We start from the raw sequence: 25,073 nt of genomic DNA on the forward strand, positions 1-25,073 counted from the left end.
AGTTAACATTATGAGAACAAGAATATTCAATGTTGCAACAGAGAAAATAAAATAGACCTAGATCATATTATAAAAGTAAAAAAGGCAAGATTTTTATTTTCAATATCATAGAACCTGAGATGCTAAAAAATGAGTCCTCCATGGAATGAGAAAGAAGCTTTCGTTAGCCAAAAACAACATGGGTGTTGCTAGGTGCACCAAGCATTTTTCCTTTTTTCTAATTTTACCCTTCACGCTTTTTCCCTAAGAGTCTTAGGAAAGAACATCTTTCCTAAGATCTTATGGAAGACCCTCTTCCATAAGTGTCTTACGGTTTTTTTTTTTTTTAAATATTTGTTACAAATTAATTTAAAAGCAAAACTCAACAGGTTATTAGCATTACACTCTAATCAACTAAGCTAATGAGTCAATTACATTACAAAATAAATAATGTTGTTATATATAACACTAAAATTTCTAATGTATATTTAATGCGCATGTAAATTTAAATAATAAATTTTGTTATAATTAATTTTGATATAAATCATACAAATTATTTAATCCGTATATTTTTCTAAAAATAAAAAATATTTACTATTACAAAATTTAATATATATTAAATTTTGTAATAATAAAAAAAATTAATGCACAAATGAGTAATTTAACATATTAATAGTTAAAAAAATAAAAATTTAAGGAATTAAAAAAAACCAAAGAACCAATATAATAAAAAGGGAGTAGTGGATAGTGTTCACAATAATTAATGGGTGTAAAATAATCGTGGCAAAGTGTGGAGACCAAATGAAATTATTGTCATTATATATTGTTATAGATACAAAGGAAACTGAGCCTTCACACAGATGCATTATTATATATGGATGGAGAATTAATTGACATCAAATGCTAGTTATTTAGAGATAGATAATTAATGTTTTAGTTTGCCCAATATATAAAATAATTATTTATTTTATATAATTAAAATTCATAATAAATAAATATTTTTGAATATATAAATTATATTATTATTAAATTTCATAATAAATAAATATTTTAAACTTGTAAATTATATTTTAAATTTATGATAAATAATTTATATTAAGATAAGGTTATTTATAACTATTGATATTTAAAAAAACTATTGAAATTCAATTTAGAAATAAAGATAAAAAATAGATCAAAAGAGATAAAAAGTTAAAAAAATCTAAAAAATACTTTTGTTTTTATTAAAAAAATGTAAAAACACTCTTGTAAAAAAGTCCTTATTCTCATTTAACATGACTATTCTGATTTATATATAAAGATAATATTTGATGCATGTTATGATAATGGAAAAATTAATAGAAAAAAATTATAAATAAGTGTAGTTTGTAACCAAACGATTTTATTAACCTTTTTGGTTTAGAAATTTATTTGGAATATTAGCTTTTTACAATTTTTTGTAATATATGATATAGTGATTTTTTTTAAGTTGTTATGTAACTTAATTATTATATGTGAGATTGTAAATGAAATTTTTGAATTGTTTGTGATATTTGTTGTTATTAATAAGGTTTTAAATAGATTTAATTATGTTTGTAATATGCACTGCATTTGATATGGCAAGTTCATCATCCTCCTCATCCAGTTTTGATGTGGTATGTGGACCACATGAAAATGATGTGTTGTGGATGCAAAAGCAACATGTGTCCCAACATATTTGGAATGAGGATGCAGATAGAAAATTAAGAATGAGGCGAACGATTTCAATTTATCAGGGTATAGAACAACCATTGACGGAAATTATTTTTCTGTTATAGCAGTCTGGATTATACACAACAATAAAATTGTGTAGAATCAAAATCAATGGAGGAATTGTAAATGCCTTTGTTGAAAGGTGGAGGCCAGAGACACACACCTTTCATTTGACGTGTGGGGAGACCACCATCACACTACAAGATGTATCTGTGTTGCTAGGTCTTCCTGTGGATGACAATCCTTTAATTGGCAGCACAAATATTGATGGGATTGATATGTGTGAACAATACCTTGGAGTTAGGCTAAATGCTGATGCATTGGCTGACAAAAACACATTGAAATTAAGGTGGTTGGCTTCAGAATTTGCAAATATTCAGGACTATGTGGACAATGAAGAGCACCTCAAAATTTTTGCATGGGCTTGGATTTTGAGATTTATTGGAGTTGTCTTGTTGGTGGATAAAAGTAGTAAAAGAGTCCCCATGAGATATTTGCAATTTCTGGTAGCTTTTGAAAAGTGCAGTACTTATGCGTGGGGAGCTGCTACATTGAGTTATTTATACAGAGAGATGTGTAACGCAATAGATTATAATGTGCAATCTATTGGCGATTACGTTATCTTAATTCAATTGTGGGCATGGGAACGATGCCCTAAATTAATCTCATCGATTGTGCCTCCACAACAACAAAACAATCCACTTGGCTATAGGTACACAATTTTTAAATTATAGACTTCATTTATAATTTTCATTATTATTGTATGTAACACATTATTTTTTATTGTTGCATAATTGTTATACAGATGGTTACAAAATAGAAATCCTCATATAGCCAGTGATAGTGTGGAACACTGTCGTTTTAAATTAGATTCCATGAAAAGGGGCGAGGTAACTGAGTATACATTTTTCAAATGAACAATGTTATTATTTGTAATTATTTAACGAATTTTTAAATTGCCTTGTAGTTTTTGTGGGTCCATTACTTCAAAGAAGTCCAAGTGTTGTTGAGTCATTTATGTTTTGCTAGGTCTGCAATCTGGACATGTGTAGTGCCGATGATTTGTTTCAATGTTGTTGAATGGCATCAGCCAGATAGAGTCATGAGGCAATTTGGACTGCAACAACCTATACCTGGCCCTCCATTGCAACCTAGCAATATACATGGCCTAACACTAAAAGGAAAAAATGGACATAATTGGAGGCGACTACTGCAGCTAGCGCTTAATGAATGGAATAGTCGCTATGAAAGACGATTTCAATTAATGCCACCACAAGTTGGGCCCCTCAGTGTGAATTTTGAGTATATGAAGTGGTTTAGGCATAACGGTCGTTTAAGTTAACTGACCACTTTTGTCCACCTTGTTGAGACATAGGATCGTAAGCCTCCTCAACTTCAAACATTGTTCTCTGAATATCATAAATGCAGACAATGTGAGAACAAACCTTTTCTTGATTTTTCTGAATCTCTTTCATAACCTTCGAGCAACAAATCTGACCACTTTGTAATTCTCTTTGAGCTTTACGATCACGGTCTACAAAATATTGTCGACATCTACTGTATGTTGACTTCACAAGGGCAGTTATTGGTATGTTGCGACAACCTCTAAAAACTTTATTTACACATTCAGATAAATTAGTTGTCATATGACCGTACCTACGCCCTCCTCTGTCATATGCCATGGTCCATTTTTCTTTTGAAATCTTGCCAATCCATGTTTTTATGGTAGGACTCAAATCACAAAATTTGTCAAAATTCCTATCAAATATATGCTTGCAAGGAGTGTATCCTGCACATTAGCCATTACCAATTTTAGTAAAATTATCATAAAAAATAAGATATATTAAAGTCAAATCTTACCTAATTTTTTCAACATTTGTTTTTGTTTCTCATTCTGGAACTTGTGGTTGAAATTGCTTGCAATATGTCACACGCAGTAAACATGATAAGCATGAGGAGGTTGCCACCCAAGTGCTTCATTAGCAATGGCTGACTTTATACTTGTATGACGATCAGAAATGAGATATATACCATCTTTATCTGTGACATGTTCACGCAAGTGTGCCAAAAATCATGACCATGCTATTAATGTTTCTCCCTCAACCACAACAAATGCGAGCGGAAGAACATGGCCATTTGCATCTTGTGTTGTTGCCATTAATAGCGTTCCACGATATTTTCCATACAAGAATGTATCGTCGACTTGTATGATTGGCTTGCAATACTTGAAAGCTTCTTTACATTGACCGAAAATCCAAAATACTCGATGAAACTGACGGTATTCACGACTCACCATATTGCCAACTACAAAAATCATCGTCACATATTTGATAATACGATCCTGGACAATGATTTTGCATGTGCTTCAGCCATGACGAAAGTTGGCCATAAGATTCATCCCAATCACCATACTCAATCATAATGGCCTTTTGTTTAGCCTTCCAGGCCTTTCTGTATGAAATTTTATAGTTAAACATACCACTGATCCTTTCTTGAATTAAAGAAATTTTCAATGACAGATCTTCTTTAATCATCCCTATGAAAATAATTATAACAAAAATTAATTATCAACATAAACCAGATCAATGATAAACAAACATGAATAATTAAAATAGTTAAAATCATACCTACTACACACGTAGCAATCAAATTTGAATCAAGTTTGTCATGGTCTTGTGTTTACTTATATTCAAACATGTGTGTGGTCCTCCTCACTGCGTAACTTTCCATGTATAAGTTTTTTTTAGATACAATTGCCCTCATATAAAAAGGGCATGGGATGTCATCATTTCTATTTGCGCAGCAAACAACATATTTTTGTGATTTTGATTCAACAACTTTAAAAGTTTGGTGCACCTTCATAACATACTGTTGCAGTGCATTTTTTACTGCATTTTTGCTTTCAATTTCCATGCCAAAAAATAATTCTTGGCCAATATTGAAGGTTGATCCCATATCGAAACCACATATGTCTTCTTCATCTGGATGACTCCAATTAATGTTACTATAATTAGAAGCAGATTCCCAAAATGCAGTCTCACTTCCACCTGCAAATAAATCTTAATATACAGTTTTTTTCTCAAAAGTATTTATGAAAATAGGTCTCTTTTAGTGTTATTTAATGTCCATTACTGGTTTAAAACTATATACCAATACGGGCCTCTTCTGTATACTATTTACGAAAACATATTATAAGATTACAATATTATTTAATTAAATATACCTTCTTCATCTATGTTAGATATATCATCGATATCTTCCTCCTCATCCAACGAGTCCTCAACATATGAATTAGATATGATGTAATCATCATCATCAGAATCATCATCTAAATTTATTGCAAATCTTTGAACTTATGATTCATTGCCGGCTTTATTATTCCCACATGATAATAGTGAATTTGTCACATTCAACGTAGAAGCACCGACAACATCTACTTCAACGCACAATTCAATGACACTTATTTCATGTTGTTGTTGAAAACTTTCAATCATTGTTTCAACATCTTCATCGTTACAAATTTGCAATGCAATATATTTACCTGCAACTAAAAATCGGCAAGTCATAGAAGATATACTTTCATTTTTATCTAATTTTACCTTATCTCGAATTCTTTTTTTTAACCCATCAAAAGTTACACCACGTTTAATTTGAATAGCCTTTTTAGGGCCTTCAAATCTGATGTTGTTGTCACTTTGAAATATTCTTCCATTCAAATAAATCAGAACAATAATCGAAGAACTCATTTTTATAATAAAACCTACAAAATACATCAATAATGTCATCAATAATTTTCATTAACTACGATAACACCAACAAATAATACAAATTAATAAAAAATTAATAAATATATTACTGGTTTTCACCTCACAGAAGAAATATCAACAAAGTTGTAATATAGAGAGAAGGAAAATTGGAGAGATGCAAAAATGTACCAGAGAAAGAAAATTGGAGAGATGCGAAAATGTACCAGAGAAAAAAAATTTGTTAATAAACTAACATTCCGAAAGAAGTTCTTCCGGATGTTAATATCATCAATTCCGGAAGAAGTTGTTCCGGAAGACACTTCCGGAACCACTTCTTCCAGAATTGAGCATTGTAACTTCCGGAAGAAGTTCTTCCGGAAATTCAACATTCTCATTCCGGAACTACTTCCTCCTGTAGTTAAAAGTTATTCCGGGAATAGCTTTTTACTGTTCATCTTCTCTAAACAACTACCCAGAAAATGAAAAAAAACCCGATAAATGCGTACCTTCGACGAAATAGGAACAACAATGACTAACACAACTTCAAATACGAAACAACTGCTTCACGGGACCACCAAATCTTCAAATACGGAACAACTACTTCACGGGACCACCAAATCTTCAAAGCTTTTTACGGAAAAGGATAGCAATAGCAAGAAGACGGGAATGAAGGTGAAATGGAAGGGTGTAAAATGAAAAAGCAGTGCAGTAAATTTAAAGAAAACAACACAGGGACAAAATTGTCATTACATATGCATTAAATATTATTTTATTTTTAGTTATTATTATAAAATGAAATTTATTTTTACTTCACGTTGTTATAAAATTATAATTATTTTTTATTATATATTAAGTTTTGTAATACAAATTAAATGTTATCATAATAAATATTTAATATTTTTTATAAAATATACCAATTAATTAATTTTTATGATTTGAATTATACTAAATTGTCACACAAATTATTATTTACATTTACATGCGCGTAAAAAAGGAATTACAAATATTAGTCATAATTATGTTCACTAATAATTTATGTATAATAATATTATTTATTTTATAACGTAATTTATTTATTAAAATTAAATAATTAGAAAAATACAGCATTTTAAAAAAAGCTACCAAAATAACTTCAGGAAGAACCTTATTCCGGAAGAAGAAAATGGTCTTCGGAAAAATTCCGGAACACATCCTTCCGGAACGTATTCCGAAGTTCTTCCAGAAGCCCACCTTCTTCTTCCGGAAGAAGGTTCTTCTGGATGTTTTCCGGAGTGACGTCTTCCATAAATTTTTCTGGAAGAGGGATCTTCCGGAACAGCCTTTGCAGAAGGGCAAAATTGCTCATTCACTGTTTGCTGGGTGCCCCAACAATATTGTTGGGTGCATGTAGCAACTCCCAATCATTTGGAATAAGGAAAGAAGAAAGCCCAAACAAGGAACATAGGAAACGTGTTTCCTGCAAACAAAAACGAAAAGTAAAGTAAAAAGTAGGGGCATAAACTAGAAAGTAGAAACAATGGTTGTGCAGGCTATAGTGTTTGAAAAGAATAAAGTAGAAGTGACATGTAGCAGGTGACATAACAGTCTCTTTTCTATCAATTAGTAAAATATCAAACATATTAAAGCAAACAATCGGGTTCAGATACAAGGCAAATTTCCCCATCTAGGGTAGTTTTACAAACTATTTCCCCAGATGGGGTTGTTTTCAAATATTTTCCGGGAGGGGGCAGTTTTATACATAACCGCCAGAACCACTGGCGAGTTTGGTGTCCGTGAGCAAATCGCCATTGACACTGGCGATACATGCATGCACAGTGACCAACTCGCCACTTCGAATGGCGACATGCACAAAGCTTCGTTAGCATAGGGAACCGCCAGTCAAACTGACGAGTTCCATGGACTGAGGGGTGCAAGCCTTGGTACGCAGTAGCTCAGGCCTTGGCAGAGCTTCATGAAGTCGCGTCAAGGGTGCAGAGCAAATCGCCAATGAGGATGGCGATTTGCGTTTGACAAGAATCGCCAACATGGATGGCGGTTTGCTTGATTTCAAATTTTTGCTCTCCTTCCATTATAAAAGAGGAAGCTCCCGAGAGTGCACCTGCGCTTCCTTCTTGCTTCCATTGCTTTATTCTTCTTCATAAGTTCCCCCATTACATTGCTTTCTTGTTATTTTGTTCCACTTTTTTGTTTTTGGTAAGTATTTTTGAATGGTAAATATTTTTTGTGTTATATATATTATATGAATGGTAAATATTTTGTTTATGTTTGTAGGGCTGTGCTTTATTCTTGAAGTGGTTTCACTCCTTGTACGTGGTTCCTGTTACGTGATTTCTGTGTTTGGTAAGTGGTTCTTAACTTGATAACTTTAGTTGATAGGTTAATATTATTTAAGTTAGGTTTTATAAATTATATGTTATTAGTTGTGTTATATATATAGATATATGTTAGGTTAGTTATAGTTAAATTGATAATATTATTTTCTTTAAATTTTGTTGATGTTAGATGAAATTTTTAAATTTTAAGTAGTACTTTGAAATATTAATATTATTTGTGTTAGATGCATATGTTACAAATTTGAGTTGGTATATTATGATTTGTACGTTAGTTGTAGTTGATTTATTAATATGATTTTGTTAAGATTTTTTAAATTTGTATGTTATTATTTGTGATAAAATTATTTGTAAGTTAATTTTAGTTGTTATGTTATTATTATTTGGTTTAGATTTATTAGGTTTGTATGATATTATTTGTATTTTATATATGGTATTTTAGGTTTAGTTAGAATGTGAATATTATTTAATTGACTTATTTATAGTTTTTATTGAAATATATTATATATATATATATATATATATACACACACACACACACACGTTGTTAAAATTTTTTATTCCATGATTTTTTTTATTTAATACCATTTTTGTGTGTATAATATTTGTTATTTAATTTAAATGTTAATAATTGGAAAAAAAACATGGTCATTTAATTAAATTTATGTAGGTATTTTAATATTTAATTTTGTTATGTATAGAGTATTTTAGTTAGTAAACTAAGTTTTGTTGTGTTAAATTTATGTACGTGTTTTATTTTATAATTTTATTATGTACGTATTTTAATTTGGTCACTTATTTAAATTTATGTTGCCATGTTAATTTTTAATTTTGTTATTTGTAGAGTATTTTAGGTAGTATTTTAAGTTTTTTTGTGTAAAATTTATGTAAGTGTAACAATTTTTAATTTTATTATGTATTTTAATTTGGTCATTTATTTAAATTTTTGTAGCTATTTAATTTTTAATTTTGTTATTTGTAGACTATTTTAGGTAGTATTTTAAGTTTATTTGTGTACAATTTATGTACGTGTTTAAATTTTTAATTTTGTTATGTATTTTAATTTGGTCATTTATTTAAAATTTTGTAACTATTTAATTTTTAATTTTGTTATTTGTAGACCATTTTAGGTAGTATTTTAAGTTTATTTGTATAAAATTTATGTACGTGTTTAAATTTTTAATTTTGTTATGTATTTTAATTTGGTAATTTATTTAAATTTGTGTAGGTATGTAATTTTTAATTTTATTATTTGTAGAGTATTTTAGGTAGTATTTTAAGTATTTTTGTGTTAAATTTATGTACGTGTAACAATTTTTAATTTTCTTATGTATTTTAATTTGGTCATTTATTTCAATTTGTGTAGGTATGTAATTTTTAATTTTGTTATTTGTAGAGTATTTTAGGTAGTATTTTAAGTTTTTTTTGTATTAAATTTTTGTACGTGTAAAAATTTATGTATTTTAATTTGGTCATTTATTTAAATTTGTGTAGCTATTAAATTTGTAATTTTGTTATTTGTAGAGTATTTTAGAACATTTATTTAAATTTGTGTACGTATTGTTATTTTTAATTTTGTTATTTGTTCAAATTGATGTATTTTGTTATTTATTCAAATTTTAATTATGCGGTATGTATACTTAATTTATTTTTTCTAAATATAGTTAATTTTTTTAATGTAAAATTTTTGTTGTCAATTTTTTGTATTATATTTTACTTTACAATATCAATGACATCTTCGTCGTCATCTTCATCTAGTATACACATTAAGTCTGGTCCAATAGATGGAGACGTTTTATGGCTGCAACCTAAACATGTTTTCGAACATGTTTGGAATGGGGAACCAGACAGAAAATTACATATCAGACAAGCTGTACCCATCTATCAAGTACAAGAAGAAATACCAGAGGAAATTATTCTTCTGCTTCGCCAATCTGGATTTTATTGGATAATGAAGATGAGGTACCTAAAAATTAATTCTTCATTAATTACAGCCTTGATTGAAAGATGGAGGCCCGAGACACACGTTTCACTTGAGATGCGGAAAGGCTATGATTACTCTTCAAGATGTGTCAGTCTTGTTAGGTCTTCGTACTGAGGGGGAACCATTAATTGGTCAGACTAATCTTGATTGGGCTGAATTGTGTGAAGAATTATTGGGAGTCAGACCACAGGAAGGTGAACTTCAAGGCAGTGTGGTCAAATTAAGTTGGCTGGCTCACCATTTTTCAGAAATAAATATCCATGACGGTAACGTAGAACAATTACAAAGGTTTACCCGTACATGGATCCTCAGATTCATAGGAGGAGTTCTATTGGTTGACAAAAGCAGCAGTAAAGTTTCCCTAAGGTACCTCCAATTTTTACGGGACTTTGAACAGTGCAACACGTATGCATGGGGACCTGTCGTGCTTGCTTATTTATACAGAGAGATGTGCAGCGCCACCGATTACAAAATAAAATCAATCGGAGGTATGTGCATCTTAATCCAAATGTGGGCATGGGAACGCTGCACGACTTTGGCTCAAAAGAGAACTCCTCCTATAATAGAAAACAAACTACTCAGACACAAGTTAGTTGTTTAAAATAAAAATTCATTTGAAAATAATCAATAATGTAACGCGTCGACAGTAATTATTTCATATTTTTTTTGTAGGTGGCTGCGACGTGGAAACCAACATATTGGCAATGATGATCTAATAGTTTTCCGTCGCAAATTGGATATCATGAAACGACATGAGGTAACAAGATCATTATATATTCGTTAAATAATAAATAAAATGTCATGGTTTAAGATAAATTAACAATTGTGTTATTGTATGCAGTTTCTGTGGGAGCCTTACACAACAACTGTTATGTCGATGTTGCCTCCCATTTGTTTGGTTGGCAGTGTGGCGTGGTGCGCAGTGGTGCCACTCATTTGTTTTCATGTTGTAGAGTGGCACCAACCTGATAGAGTGTTGCGACAATTTGGAATGCAACAACCTATTCCGGAGTCTCCTTCGCAAGCATAGAATATCCATGGGCTAACGCTGAAAGGCAAACAAGATGAAAATTGGTTCCAGCTGTTGGCCCCAATGATCAATCAGTGGAATAATTGAGCTGAGTTTAGGGTCGACGCTTATCCTCGACAGGAGGGCCTATTGAGTTTTAACTCGGATTACATGGTCTGGTATAGGCGAAAAACAAAGATGTTTGTCGACCCAAACAATGCAAACACAACTACATTGGTATTTATTTCTTTTTAATTATTTAACTTCAATTTATTTTTTAAAGCATCAACATTAATTTGCTTACCCTAATAATTGCTGGGTGAAGTTGCGGAGACATTGCAGTATATGGTGTCACCACAAGGGCGAAACACATGGACAGTTGATGATCTCGTGCCATATGTGGAAAAGTTAGCGATTTTATCCCAAGAGAAAGAGAGGATCACTGAGCCTGTGGAACATGGTCCAGTATCAGAGCGTCGATTTCCGCCACAACAGTTTCACATGCTTCAGTTAAGTGTTGAAACTCAAGGTTTTGACAGACGAAGGGAGATTGTTCAAGCCGAAGATTTTTCCCAACAAATGGAGCAGCGTGGCCATGGAATGTATTACACGCCACCAACATTTCCTCAGTATCTTTCGCAGATGTATCAGTATCCTTTCGAAGGTCATGACACTGATATGTTTGCAAGCGAACATTCGTTTGGTGGTGTTGCAGAAACACATCCTCATTTTTCATGGCCAACCATGACCCCTTCGCAGCAACATGATGCCCCAATGGCAACACCTAATGCCCCATTAGGTCCGCAATGGGATGTACCCGGAGCAATACCTGATATGAGTGACTTATTAGGTGTTGATTTGCGTCAGGAGTTTTCTGCAGAGGCTGAGCAACAAGGGCGGAGACAACGCGCAAGAAGAAATCCGGATCGTCAAGCCCGAAAGTGGGATCGACCATGTGACACATCCTCACGCCATTACGGACACCATAATGACTGATTTTGATGTCTCTATTTGAAATTTGTGTTGTATCTTTGTAATTAGAATTTCAGACTTAATTTATGGTATCTCATACTACTTGTTATGGAATTTGTTATGGAATTGCGTTTTCAAAGACTATTTGTTATGGAATCACCATCGCGGACACCATAATGACTATTTTAATGTTGCGCATCAAACTAGAATAATAAATAAAGTCATAAAGAAAAATTAAAGTAGACAAATCAAAATAAGTAATGGTAGTAATCATAATGACTATTTTTATGTCGCGCATCAAACTAGAATAATAAATAAAGTCATAAAGAAAAATTAAAGTAGACAAATCAAAATAAGTAATGGTAGTAATCATAATGACTATTTTTATGTCGCGCATCAAACTAAGTATATGGTTTAGGTTTAGGGTTAGTGGTTAGGGTTTAGGGTTAGTGGTAAGGGTTTGGGGTTAGTGGTTAGGGTTTAGGGTTAGTGGTTGGGTTTGGGGTTAGTGGTAAGGGTTTAGGGTTTAGGGTTAGTGGTTAGGGGTTAATGTTAGGGTTTAGGGTTAGTGGGTATGGTTTAGGGTTAGTGGTTATGGTTTAGGGCTAGTGGTTTATGTTTAGGGTTAGTGGGTATGGTTTAGGGTTAGTGGTTAAGGTTTAGGGTTAGCTTTTAGGGTTAGTGGTTGGGTTTAGGGTTAGTGGTTAGTGTTTAGGGTTCGTGGTTTAGGTTTAGGGTTAGTGGGTTAGGTTTAGGGTGGTTTAGGTTTAGGGTTAGTGGTAAGGGTTTAGTGTTAGTGGTAAGGGTTTGGGGTTAGTGGTTAGGGTTTAGGGTTAGTGGTTGGGTTTAGGGTTAGTGGTTTAGGTTTAGGGTTAGCGGTAAGGGTTTAGGGTTAGTGGTAAGGGTTTGGGGTTAGTGGTTAGGGTTTTGGGTTAGTGGTTAGTGTTTAGGGTTAGTTGTTTGGGTTTAGGGTTGGTGGTTTAGGTTTAGTGTTAGTGGTAATGGTTTAGGGTTAGTGGTAAGGGTTTGGGGTTAGGGTTTAGGGTTTAGGGTTAGTTGTTTGGGTTTAGGGTTAGTGGTTTAGGTTTAGGGTTAGTGGTTAAGGTTTTGGGTTTAGGGTTATTTGTTAGGGTTTAGGGTTAGTGGTAAGAGTTTAGGGTTAGTGGGTAGGGTTTAGGGTTCTCATTTAGTATCAATTTGAATACCCGTTAGTTCATTAATTGCCTTAGGGTTTAGGGATTAGTGTTCAGCATTTAGGGGTTTGGGTTTGGAGTTTAGGGTTTAGACTTGAGGGTTGAGGGTTAATGGTTAGGGTTTAGGGTTTAGGTTTACGCCTTAGGGTGTATGAGCTAGTTTAGGGCTTAGGGGTTAGGGTGAGGTTTAGGAGTTAGGTCTAGGGTTTAGACTTGAGGGTTAATGGTTAGGGTTTAGGGTTTAAGTTTACGCCTTAGGGTGTATGAGCTAGTTTAGGGCTTAGGGTTTAGGTTTAGGATTAGTGGGTAGGGATTTGGTTTAGGTTGAGGTTTATGGTTAGTGGGTACGGTTTTGGTTTAGGGTTTATGTTTATGGTTTTAACTAACGAATTCATTGAACCCCACAAATAAGTAATGTACAAAAGCCAAAATGTTTTTAACTACCGAATTCATTGAACCCCAAAAATTAAATACATTGAACAAAACGTAAACAAATACAAGTCACTTGACTAACATACATAAATCAACGATTTGAACAACTCCCACGCTCAGATTGCATTGGACAGCGACGCGTGTTATGCCCTTCGGCTCCACATCTACTACATTTTGGTCGGTGCTCAGATGGTTCGACCCAATCCATCTTATTTCTTATCCTTGTTGATTTTGGCCGATCTTTTGTACGAATTGTAGTTGGGTCAGGGATAAGTGTCCATGCGTCATCAGAAGAAGGAATAGCCGCTACATTCCCAAGAGGCCACCATTGTGCAGAGTAAGCTTTTAAGATGTGCTCGTTTATATAAACATCTATATATTGGTAGTAGTTCATGCTCACGTAACCACAAGCTGCAATAATGTGTGAACATGGATAGTGAAGCGCAGAATACCTTCCGCATTGACAATGATGACCATTCAAGTTAACTGCCTACTTTTGTCCGCCACGTTGCGTTATAGGGTTGAAGCTCTCCTTTACTTCAAACCTTGTGGAGTGGATATCATACACGCGAACGATGTGCATACAAGCTTGTTCTTGATTTTTCCTCAGTTCTTTAACAAGATTTGAACAATATACTTGGCCTTCATTTAACTGTCTTTGGGCTTGGCGGCCACGCTCAACAAAGTACTTTCGACACCTACTGTACGTTGATTTCACCAATGCCGTTATAGGAATGTTGCGACAATCCTTTAAAACCTTATTGATACATTCTGAGAGGTTCGTTGTCATGTGGCCATATCGACGTCCTTCTCTATCATAAGCCATCGTCCATTTTTCCTTTGAAATGCGATCAATCCATGTGGCTATGGCTGGACTTAGTTCACGAAATTTTTCTAAATTTTGATAAAAAAATGTGCTTGCAAGGAGTGTAGGCTGCATAAAATAAGTTATGAATAACAATTTTAAGTATAAATGAAAGTTAAATAAACGTGATCATGAAATATGAAATCTTACCCAATTTCTTCAACATTTCTTTTTGTTTTGGCATTATTAAATTTTCGATTGAAGTTGCTTGCTATGTGTCGCACGCAGTAGACATGATAACCGTGGGGAGGTTGCCAACCAAGTGCTTCATTAGCGACAACGGACTTTATACTCGCGTGTCGATCAAATATCATACAAATACCATTTTTATCTGTGACGTGCTCACGCAAGTGTGCCAAAAACCATGACCACGCTGTCAACGTCTCACCTTCGACCACCGCGAATGTTAGAGGAAGGACACCACCATTTCCATCTTGTGATGTGGCCATTAAGAGGGTCCCACGATATTTGCCATACAAATGTGTGCCGTCAACTTGTATGATTGGCTTACAGTACTTGAAAGCCTCTTTACATTGGCCAAAAGTCCAAAAAACTCTATGAAATTGGCGGTGTTCGCGACTAACCGTATTTCCAACGATAAAATCGTCATGTAGTATTTGAAAATACGATCCAGGAGAATGATTTTGCATGTGTGTTAGCCACGACAAAAGTTTCGCATATGACTCATCCCAATCACCATATTCAATAGCAATGACTTTCTGTTTCGCCAACCAAGCTTTTTTGTACGACACCTTGTACGCAAATTGACTGTTAATCCTCTCTTGAATCAATGAAATTTTTATCGATGGATCTTCTCTGATCATGCCTGTCAATAGAATAACAAAATTTAAATTACAATTAAGGCTAAACAATAACATAATATGAACATAAAATACGTACCTACTACACAAGTGGCAATTAAATCTAAATCAAGTTTCTCGTGATCTTGGGTCATGGTCATATTGAGACGTGTGTGTGGTCCATCCCATTGAGTGACTTTCCATGAATAAGTTTTTTTAGATAGAATTTCCCTCATATAGAAAGGGCAAGGACAATATGCATTTTTATTCAAGCAACAAACGACATACTTGTCTCATTTGCTTTCAACCACTTTGAAACTTTGATGCACCTTCTTAACATATTGTTTGACTGCATTCTTGACCGCATCTTTACTATCAAAATCCATGCCAACATTAAAACTGGATGGCATCTTCAAACCACAAATGTCCTCCTCATCAGGATGACTCCAGTTGATATTATTATAATGCAAAGCATCATTCCAAAATGGATTCTGAATTCCTTGTACACCTTATAGTCCAAAAAAAATTCAAATCATACTTATTTTGCATTAAATACAATTGTCGTGAAATAATAAATGTATTGAAGTATTTTTTAAGAGGAAATTATACCTTCTACTGGGTGAACAATTCTTACTGGTGGAATCACCTCGGTGACTTCATTGTCTGTATCAGATATACCGTCAACACTGTCATCTTCGTCTAAAGACTTTTCAACGTATGAGTTAGACACAAGATAATCATCATCATCATCATCTTCGTCAAGATGTAAATTGCTCATATTTGTTGGCGGTTGTGTGTCATCATTAGATAAATAATTTCCACATGATGTAACCAAATTTGCAAAATGAAACATTGAACCACCAGTCACATCCTTTTCTATGTACAATTCTAGAACCTACATTTCTTGTTGTTGTTTAAAACTTTCCAGCATCGTTTCAACGTCTTCGTCAAATTTGCAAGGCAATATATTTTCCTGACACTAAAAATCTACAACTGATAACAGAAATAATTTCATTATTTTGTAATTTTATCTTGTCTCCAATTTTTTTCTCCAAAGAATTGAAACTAATTCCACGTTTAATCAGAATAGCTTTTTTACTGCCTTCAAATATTACACCATCATTATCTTCATATACCCTTCCATTGAAATATAACACTATTATAACCGAATTCATCGTGTACCTACAAAAACAATATTTTAATTAATTAATCATAATAAATTCAAAATAGTAAAATGTAATCACAAAAATTTTCTTCAACACAATTTGACATTAAAACTTTCTTCTATAAAAAAATTATTAACTTGAAATATTTTGGATGGTAAACACTTAAAAAAAAACGATTCCAAGGTAGTAACTTTAAAGCCCAAATAAACCATAAACAAAGTTAGTATTATTTATAAATAATTAATTTTCACAATAATAACTTCAACATACGTACTTCAAATAAATATAATGGGAAAAAAATTAATTTTAAATACCGTTCAAGTTGAATGCAAATAAATTTTTAAGACACACCAACAAATCATGAACATCAACCTTATCTAATTAAAAAATTAATATAATTTTATATTAAAATAAATTTCCACACTCAAAATACTTACTTCAAATAATTATGATGTTATAAATTTTTTTACTTTCACACAACTTTGACCATACATGCTTCATTAATTTTTAACACACTAACAAACTATCAACACCAACCTAATCTAATTAAAAATATACTCAAAATTCCATATTTACCAAATTTTTTCGGGACTCAAATATTTTCTTTAAGTAAATATCATCACATATTTCTTCTATTTTATACACACAAACAAGCATATAAAATATAAAACTAATTTAATTAAAAAATTATTTAAAACTATAAATTCAAACTGCTCTAAAAAATTACTTCAAAAATATTTTATAATATAATTTATTTTACTGAAATTTACGAACCTCATTCACAAATTTAACCCTCAAAAACCAAATTTCAAACCATTTAAAAATTTGATGACAAATTTCTTCTATTTTATACACACAAACAATCATATAAAATATAAAACTAATTTAATTAAAAATTTCATAAAAACTATACATTCAAACTGCTACAAAAAATTACTTAAAAAAGAATTATAATACAAATTATTTTACTGGAAATTACGAAATAAAAATATAAAACTAATTTAATTAAAAAATTAATAAAAACTATACCTTCTAACTGCTATTAAAAATTAGTTAAAAAAAATTATAACACAAATTATTAATTTCAAAACTACAAACCTGATTCAAATATTTAAGCTCAAGAAACAAATTTAAAACCTTACGCGGATATCCCTAAACACTCAGACAACTCAAAGCTACTTGTGCATTGAAAAAACTCAAAGCGTGATTGTGAGCACACAGCTAAAAGAATTTTTCGTATATATAGGCACTAAATCGCCAACAGAGATGGCTATTTTCTCTGCCCTAACTCGCCAGTGGGAGTTGCAACTTGCACTCAAATCGCCAATGGCAGTTGCAACTCCCCTTCTCTGAAAAAAGCTACCCGTACCATTGAAAAGCAGCCCCTACAACTGAAAGCTTAGCCTGCAAACTGCACCGCGAGTCGCCAGTCAAACCAGTGGTTTGCGAAACCACTGGTTGACTTGCCAGTAGAGGTGGCGAGTTCCACCTGAAACGAACTCGCCAGTGGAGGTGGCGGTTTACCTGCCACGTGGCCTTGTCGCAATGAACTTGCCATTAGCAATGGTGGTTTGCTTGTAACTCCATGCATTTTCCGTATAAAACTGTCCCCTCCCGGAAAATATTTGAAAACAACCCCATCGGGAGAAATAGTTTGTAAAACTACCCCAGATGGGAAAATTTGCCTCAGATACAACGTGCAAAAAAATTCAAATTCCCACCCAATCGTGTAAATCCATATGAAACCATTTTTTGCAATCTGATAACACGTGGCCCATCTATATTTATCCGATACAACTAAACTGGTCTTCATTCAGATCAGCCGGTTTCAGGCGGGCCGGATATTCTTGCCCAGCCACACCCACCTCAGTCTTTCTTCCTTTTTCTTTCATTTCTTTTCTTTTTTTCTTTCTTCCCTCCTTCCCTCACAAATCCCTCCCCTCTACGAGTATTTTTTTCATGTTTATCAACCCAACGAAATCATGAATTTACAACATAACAAAATCATGATTTTATTATATTACAAAATTTGAAACACGACAAATCATGATTCCATTGAACTATAATTATTTAGCAAACATTTTTTTTTAAAAAATTATTTTTTTCTCTTGACTTTATAGGTCAATAAATTGAAATACTTTTATATTTAATGAGGTTATAATGTCAATTGGATAGAAAAATATGAATAATGAAAGTCAATATTTCTTTTACCAATCCGACTTATGAAATCGAGCCTAATGATATTAGTTTTGAGAGTGATAAGATAAAAATGTGGATAGTAATAACATTGATATGCGGTCGCAATCTGATATGCAATCGCAATCTACCTATCCTAACTTTTCTAGTTAGTTCATGACTCATAACATATATTACATAACTTTTGTATGTCTTGATTTATGAAACCTTATGCTTTGTTACTAAATAATTTTTCTATGGTTTTGACACTTGGGAGAGGTGGTTACGGCATTTCAGAGGTAGCTTTGCCCCTGTAAAATCAAAAAGAAATTTATTTGTTGTTGATATTAACAGAGCGGCAAATCAAAATTTGAATACAAATTAAATTATGTTTAGGTAAGAAGAAAGAGGACTGTGGTGATGTGCTAGAGCTCCAACCGATTCATTGTGCTAATGATGGTTACCAATTGCAATCTGGACATTGCATGTTTTTATTTATTTAAAGAAAGGTTACCGGTGAATAATCTAATCCATTGATTGTCTTATCATTACATCTAACGGTGTATCATGGTCCATGAGTGAACCACTTCAAACACACTAAAACTACATGGTCCACGCGTGAACCACTTTTTCTTAGGATCCACCGTAGCAATAGACTTCAAGACGACAAACATTTAAACCCATCCATAACCGAAAGGCAAAAGATTTTCAAGTCACCCTATACGCATTTAAAACGAAAGAATATGAGTGAGGTCGAGAAATCAATTACTACAAAACTTTTGTGATTTACTAATGTTGCGAAGATTTAATTAACTTAGTCAAATGACATTGAATACACCAAAAAGGAAAAAAAATATAATCTCATCGACGCTTGTACAAACAAGGTTTAAGCATTGGCCATTCAATTTCCTTCTGCTTAGAAATTTGCTTTTCCTACACACACAAGAGTAAGTTTAATCAGTACTTAGCAGAGAGGATCATATATTGTTAATATAAACTAGCATCAGAAGATTCAGAACCCGTGCATTGAACAGTTTTTAAGAAAAACAAGAAATAATACTAAATAAATAAAAATAAAATGAGTAAAAAAAACTTGAAAAACTGTCCAGCCCTGTGGGTGGACAGTTTTTATAATACTATTGACTATTGATAATAAATGAGCAAAATCAAATCAAATCACAACCAGCAACATACCTTTTTTGTGAAGTAAAACAAAATAAACATTTTATTTGAGAAGTCCTGCACTGAGTAAATATCAGTTAGCACAATCCAATTCCATATTTATTTGTTGTAGTAACGAAATGAACAAATCCTCACCTGTTTCACAGAGTTGAAACCTAGCTTGGAAATAGCATTTGAAAACTTTTCAGGGTCTGCTCCTCCGGTATTTGGATCAAACCTGCTCTTTACTTCTGCTATCAAAAGCCAGCCACTGTTCAAAAAACTATACTAAGTCAGATCCTAAGTAGGGAAGCAATATCCAACCTGAAAAGCTAAAATCCATATGAAAGAAAACAAACCCTGGCTTGAGCACTCTGTACGATTCTTTGAGGTAACTTTGGTAGTTGGTTCCCATCAATGAAAGACAGAAGACGGCGACCTCAACGGATGAGGAGTCAAGGGGAGTCTGCAAAAAATTCACAGCAGGAGTATGTATGCTTGTAAGTAACATAACCATGAAATGTTAAAATAAAAGCTTTAAGACTGTTCTTTCTTATGGTATGCACTTCACATATTTTGGAATTCATGTACATGGAATTTGACACAAGGCAACTGTTAGATAGGCATCAAGTGAGCCAGCCCCTGTTAGTTAGGCATTTTTAGTTAGAAGCAGACCTTAAAGGAAAACTCTTAGTAGTTATTTAGTTAACCTGCAATAAACAGAAGCACAGAATTTATTTGGGTGGGAGAGACCAGGCTCTTGAGCACTACTTAGGGGAAGACACCATTGTATATCATTCTTGCTCTTCTAGTGTTGGAGGAGGATATTCAACAAAAATTTCCAACTTTCTATCTGTTATATGTTGAACCAATATCTATCAACAATTTACAAAAAAAAACTCATGCTTTAAAGTATCCAAAACTATATAATTAGGATAGCAGGAAACAATTTTGTTCTTGCCGTTTAGTATATAATAAAACTTGAGTCAGCTTGGACCAGACTCAAAACTTGAGTTTGTTTACTTAATTAAACAAATGAGTTAGATCAAACATTTGAAGAGCCAAGCCAGAATATTTCACAAATGGCTCAGCTCATTTACACCCCTATGTAAAACTGTAAATACATTCCCACTCACAAGAAATACATGTCAGCCTATTATTTGACTAGGAAGAATAAATGATACAAATCTCAAGCATGACCAGTTGCCTTAGTTTTGTAACATGTTACCAGTAATAACAGCATATTATAATCCCTATCGTGGATAGGAACATCGGGGGCCTATCCTATAAATCCAAGGCACCACTTTCTGCAGCATGAAAATGGGTTGAATGGTGGGAAGAAATACAATAGGTGGAAGTGCTGGTGGGTAGCTCTAAACTGGTCCATTTGGCAGCATAGGAATAAGGCTATTTTCATGAATGTTCCATTCAATGGCAGTAAGCTGATGGAAGATGCACTGTTTCTGGTATGGACATGGCTCAGAGCAACGGAGGAAAATTTTACAATGCACTATAACTACTGGTCTAGCAATCTATCAGCTGGTTTTCTGTAGGCTAGGGGGACACCAGCAGTGGTTCTTTTGTAATGTTCATTTGTTGACTAGTTGGTTCCTATCAGTCTGTATCCAGCCTGACATGCGGATCCACTAGCTTAACTTACATCATCCTGTATCTATAGTACCACTGGTACTCTGTTCTATATCAATATATATATTAATTTTGCTGACCAAAAAAAAAAAAAACAGCATATTATAATCTTTATATTAAAAAAAAAATAATGAGCAGATAATGTTTTTATTTTCCAAATAAATGAATCTACACACTATACAATCATGTGAAATAAACAGCAACAGAAGGAATAAACTGACTTTCTACATAAATTGTGATTTATAAAGGAAAGGATGACAGATAAGATTACTACTGTCCAATTGCTATGAAAATCTACTTCAATGTGCACTACTATTAGCCTTACAAGAAGAAAACATACATTTGCCATGTTGCAAGCAATTACATTCGGATCATTGGAGACAAGATCTAGAGAGAAGACTTCATTCTTCACACTTTTAGCAATGAGTGCTTCCCCTAAAATGGAAACACAAAGGCATTAGCAATGAGCAAAAAGAACTTGGCTATAGGTAAAAGTTATAATTAACAATAAGATCAGAGTAACTTCTCACCACAACCAAAATCAGCAACAGCAAAAGAAGGGCTCTGTTTTTTCAGCCACTTAATAATTACATTAACTGGCTGTTCTGGCCAATTTGACATTTGTGTTTTGTATCCTGCATGATACTACCAACATAAATGAAAGACAAATTGAGACAGCCAATAAGAATGGATTATTCAAACCATTACATCTCAATGCTAAGTCTGTGAATGCGCTAATATGCCAGAAGAATTGAAACAAGCTTAAAGGATTAAACTAATATACAAGAGGTTGTCGAATTCAGTCACCTGTCTATCTAAGACAAACAAACATGGCCTAAAAAAATATGTTTCGGAATGAATTTTAAATCCAACTTCTTTTTGTTAATTCCAATCTCAATACCCCTCCCATTTTTTACCCTACACAAACCTCTTGTAATTTGTGAACAACATAACAGCCTCTATACCATTCCCACTAAAACAAACCTCTCCTAATTTCTTATGCAACTAAATTGACCAAGGTAGGTCAATGTAATGTCACCAGGCAGTTTCAATAATTCTCAAAGGAAAGTGAGTGTTATTCACTCTTTTTATTTGTACTTTAAACCCCAAATGCAGGTCATTAAAATTTCAAGAGTCTACAATTGTTATAACCTTTCAGTTTAATGTTCTTCCATAGATCCAAGTGTATTATCCATGTTGAAGGTTAGGGCCTTAGATGCAACATGTAAGTAACAAAGTAAGAAAAGAAAAAAACTTTTATTGTATGCAAGTGTAAAAGTACTTGTCAAGGTGATATGTTTGAACATTTTGCCTAAACAAAGGAACAGCCAATCTTGGTTGAACGACACAAGAAACAATGAAACAATAACTTATCTTTAAAGATTGTCAATTAAAACAGCCCTTACCACATCAAATAGTGAAGGTTCTTCCTTGAAATAATCTAGTGCCTCCTTCCCTCTGAAAAAAACCCATAACTTTTGTCAAGACTTGCAATCAAAATGATACAAAAACAAAAATTTATAAAAACAGTAACAAAACTCAAAGCGTTGAAGCAATAACGATTAAAGAGCAAAAAATGGTCTAAATTTAAGGCTCTAAAAGAATTCAAAGTGCAGGAAGCAAATAAAAAAAAAGACACAATGCAGCATACGTGCAAGTGTAGAGCTTTTCATTAATCATCCTGAAATGCCCACCAGACAACCTCGCTCGCATCTGCGACAAACAAACACCATTCTCATCAAACCTCACAATAAAAAAAAATAAAATATAATAAATAAAAGGTTGTGCTTTTGGGTATGGCATGCCTTTTCAAGAAAGGAAGAGGGTTCCTTCAGCTTTGTGCGCTTAGCAGAAGGAGAAGGAAGAGTTGGTTGCTCCTCCTTACCACCATGTTTGTTTCTGTGTCTCTTTCTTTTCTTGCTCTCACCCATTGCTGCAATTTTGATTGATTTAGTGCTTCAAACCAGAATCGTAACTCTCCTTTTCCTCTTTGCCTTTTGTTCTGGGAAACATAGAACTAGTGCAGCTGGCGCAGGCTTAGGGTTCTTTTCTTTAGCAGCATATTCGCATTACAAACTAATTAAAAATTTAGAACATGCACACATAAAAAAACTGAAGATTTTTCTCATTACAAACTAATTAAAAATTTAGAACATGCACACATAGAAAAATTACTTTAAGCAAAAACAAAAAATTAGACAATATTATCAGTGTCAGCCAACAAATTTTATTAATTTTACTAATAACCTATCAAGTAGACATAATAAACATCTGCATGGACAATAAAATAAGGAAACAGAACATATAGAATTATTAACAATGACCATATCCAAACAATTCACAAGGGCATAGAAAACTAAATTGCCAACGGTTACACCTTAGAAAAACAAATTATGCAAAGAGATATTCAAGTCAAAATTTCTGAATTTCGATCATATCAATGCTTAAAATTCATGAATAACTTCTTGTTCTCTCTATCTCTCTAACATTTTTTTAGGATAGAAATTGTGTGAACATTCAAACCAGAGGCAATGGGTGAAAGGGCAAAGGTCCAAACCAGTGGTGGCGGGTTGACGGCGGCACAACGGCAGTCGCAAACGATGTAGGACTGCAATCGCAAGGAAACACGGTGATGTTTGGCGGGCGGTTGTGTTTGAGTGCAGCAAGGGCACGATGGTGGCCAGAGAGTTGCGCAAGGATACAGGATAGGCAAGGGTTTCTGATGAATTCGGATTAGATTAAGTTTAGCCGTTTAGGTTGAGAGTGTAACTGACTATAACTCTGTAAGGGTGAACGTCATGTGTCCAGTGTTATTGAACTCGGATCGGTCAGCGACTCGGTCAAGAAGGTACTGGGTCAGAGGTGGATAATTGACCCGCACAACTCGGTTCATATTAAAAAAATATTAAATAGTTCATAACCTGTAAATTTTTATACTTAAGGATTCTGAAAATAAAAACAGTATGTAGACAATTTGAATTCTAAACTTTCCATTTTGTTTCCAGACATCAATATTACTCAGAAGTTCAGAACAACTGCACAATTTGAAACTGAACACATAACATACTAATTCAATACATTATACATATTTGGATTCGAAAAGAGCAGTAACATACATAAAGATTGAAAGTGCACCAAACAGAAATGTTCGAATAGATCAGGGCATAGAAGTGCTAACCTATTTTCTGGAACAGCAAAGGGCGTTGCCAGTGACGGAGGCTCCTTCGGTGACTCGGCTGGGGCGAGGAGCGGCGACACTGCTGGGGCGAGGCGCAGCGCGGAGACGCTGCTGGGGCGAGGGGCGGCGACGCTGCAGGGTCGAGGTCCAGGGGCGGCGGCGAGCGGCGACGCTGGTGGGAGAGGGTCTATTCGAGGTCGAGGGACTGAGCAAAGGTGAGGGAGGCTGCGCGAGTTTGTCTTCTCTTCGAGAGAGACAAATTAGGGAAGTTCTAATTTCTTGCTTTTTCAAAACGATGTAGTGTGTAAATTAATAATCTTATATCAAATAAAATAAGTTTTTGAAATAAAAAAATATTATTAAAATAAGTTAAGGTAAATCGTAATTTTAAGTTCGTGAATCATAAACATGTAATATGTGAGGGTGATAATGTCTCGCATGCTAATTTTTTTTATTCCTGTTAGTTAAGTTTTGGGGAAGAATGTACAATTTGTTTTTTCTTTTTAATCTTAACATGAACATATTAATAGATAAAAATTTAAAATACTAAAAAGCAAAATAGTAATTATGCACTATACAATTGAAAGATGCAATCCATGGATCAGATATGCAAGTATGCTATATTGTTGATTGCCATTTTTTGTTTGACTTTATTATGCGGAGAAATTATTACAATTAAATTGTTGAAAAACTAATATAAATTAT

General features: G+C 33.4%; 1 protein-coding gene across 2 annotated transcripts; it reads right to left on the reverse strand.

Annotated features, from left to right (window-relative positions):
• Positions 1-19,039: 19,039 nt before the first annotated feature.
• On the reverse strand, positions 19,040-24,675 carry LOC114389429 (ribosomal RNA-processing protein 8-like). Of its 2 annotated transcripts, none has more exons than XM_028350100.1 (10): positions 24,369-24,675; positions 22,996-23,266; positions 22,842-22,903; positions 22,597-22,648; positions 21,721-21,835; positions 21,531-21,625; positions 19,903-20,009; positions 19,700-19,814; positions 19,577-19,626; positions 19,040-19,315 (listed from the first exon to the last, which is right to left on the reverse strand). In XM_028350100.1, the coding sequence occupies exons 2-10, from the start codon at positions 23,119-23,121 to the stop codon at positions 19,201-19,203; spliced, it is 837 nt and encodes a 278-aa protein (XP_028205901.1). In that variant the 5' UTR covers positions 23,122-23,266; positions 24,369-24,675; the 3' UTR covers positions 19,040-19,200. The 2 variants fall into 2 exon arrangements, with proteins under 2 accessions (XP_028205901.1, XP_028205902.1); XM_028350101.1 differs by having other exon boundaries at positions 19,577-19,621; positions 24,369-24,674.
• Between the last annotated feature and the right edge of the window lie 398 nt (positions 24,676-25,073).

This window comes from Glycine soja, chromosome 16, assembly GCF_004193775.1.
Source record: "Glycine soja cultivar W05 chromosome 16, ASM419377v2, whole genome shotgun sequence".
In the NCBI taxonomy this organism is placed as follows: domain Eukaryota; kingdom Viridiplantae; phylum Streptophyta; class Magnoliopsida; order Fabales; family Fabaceae; genus Glycine; species Glycine soja.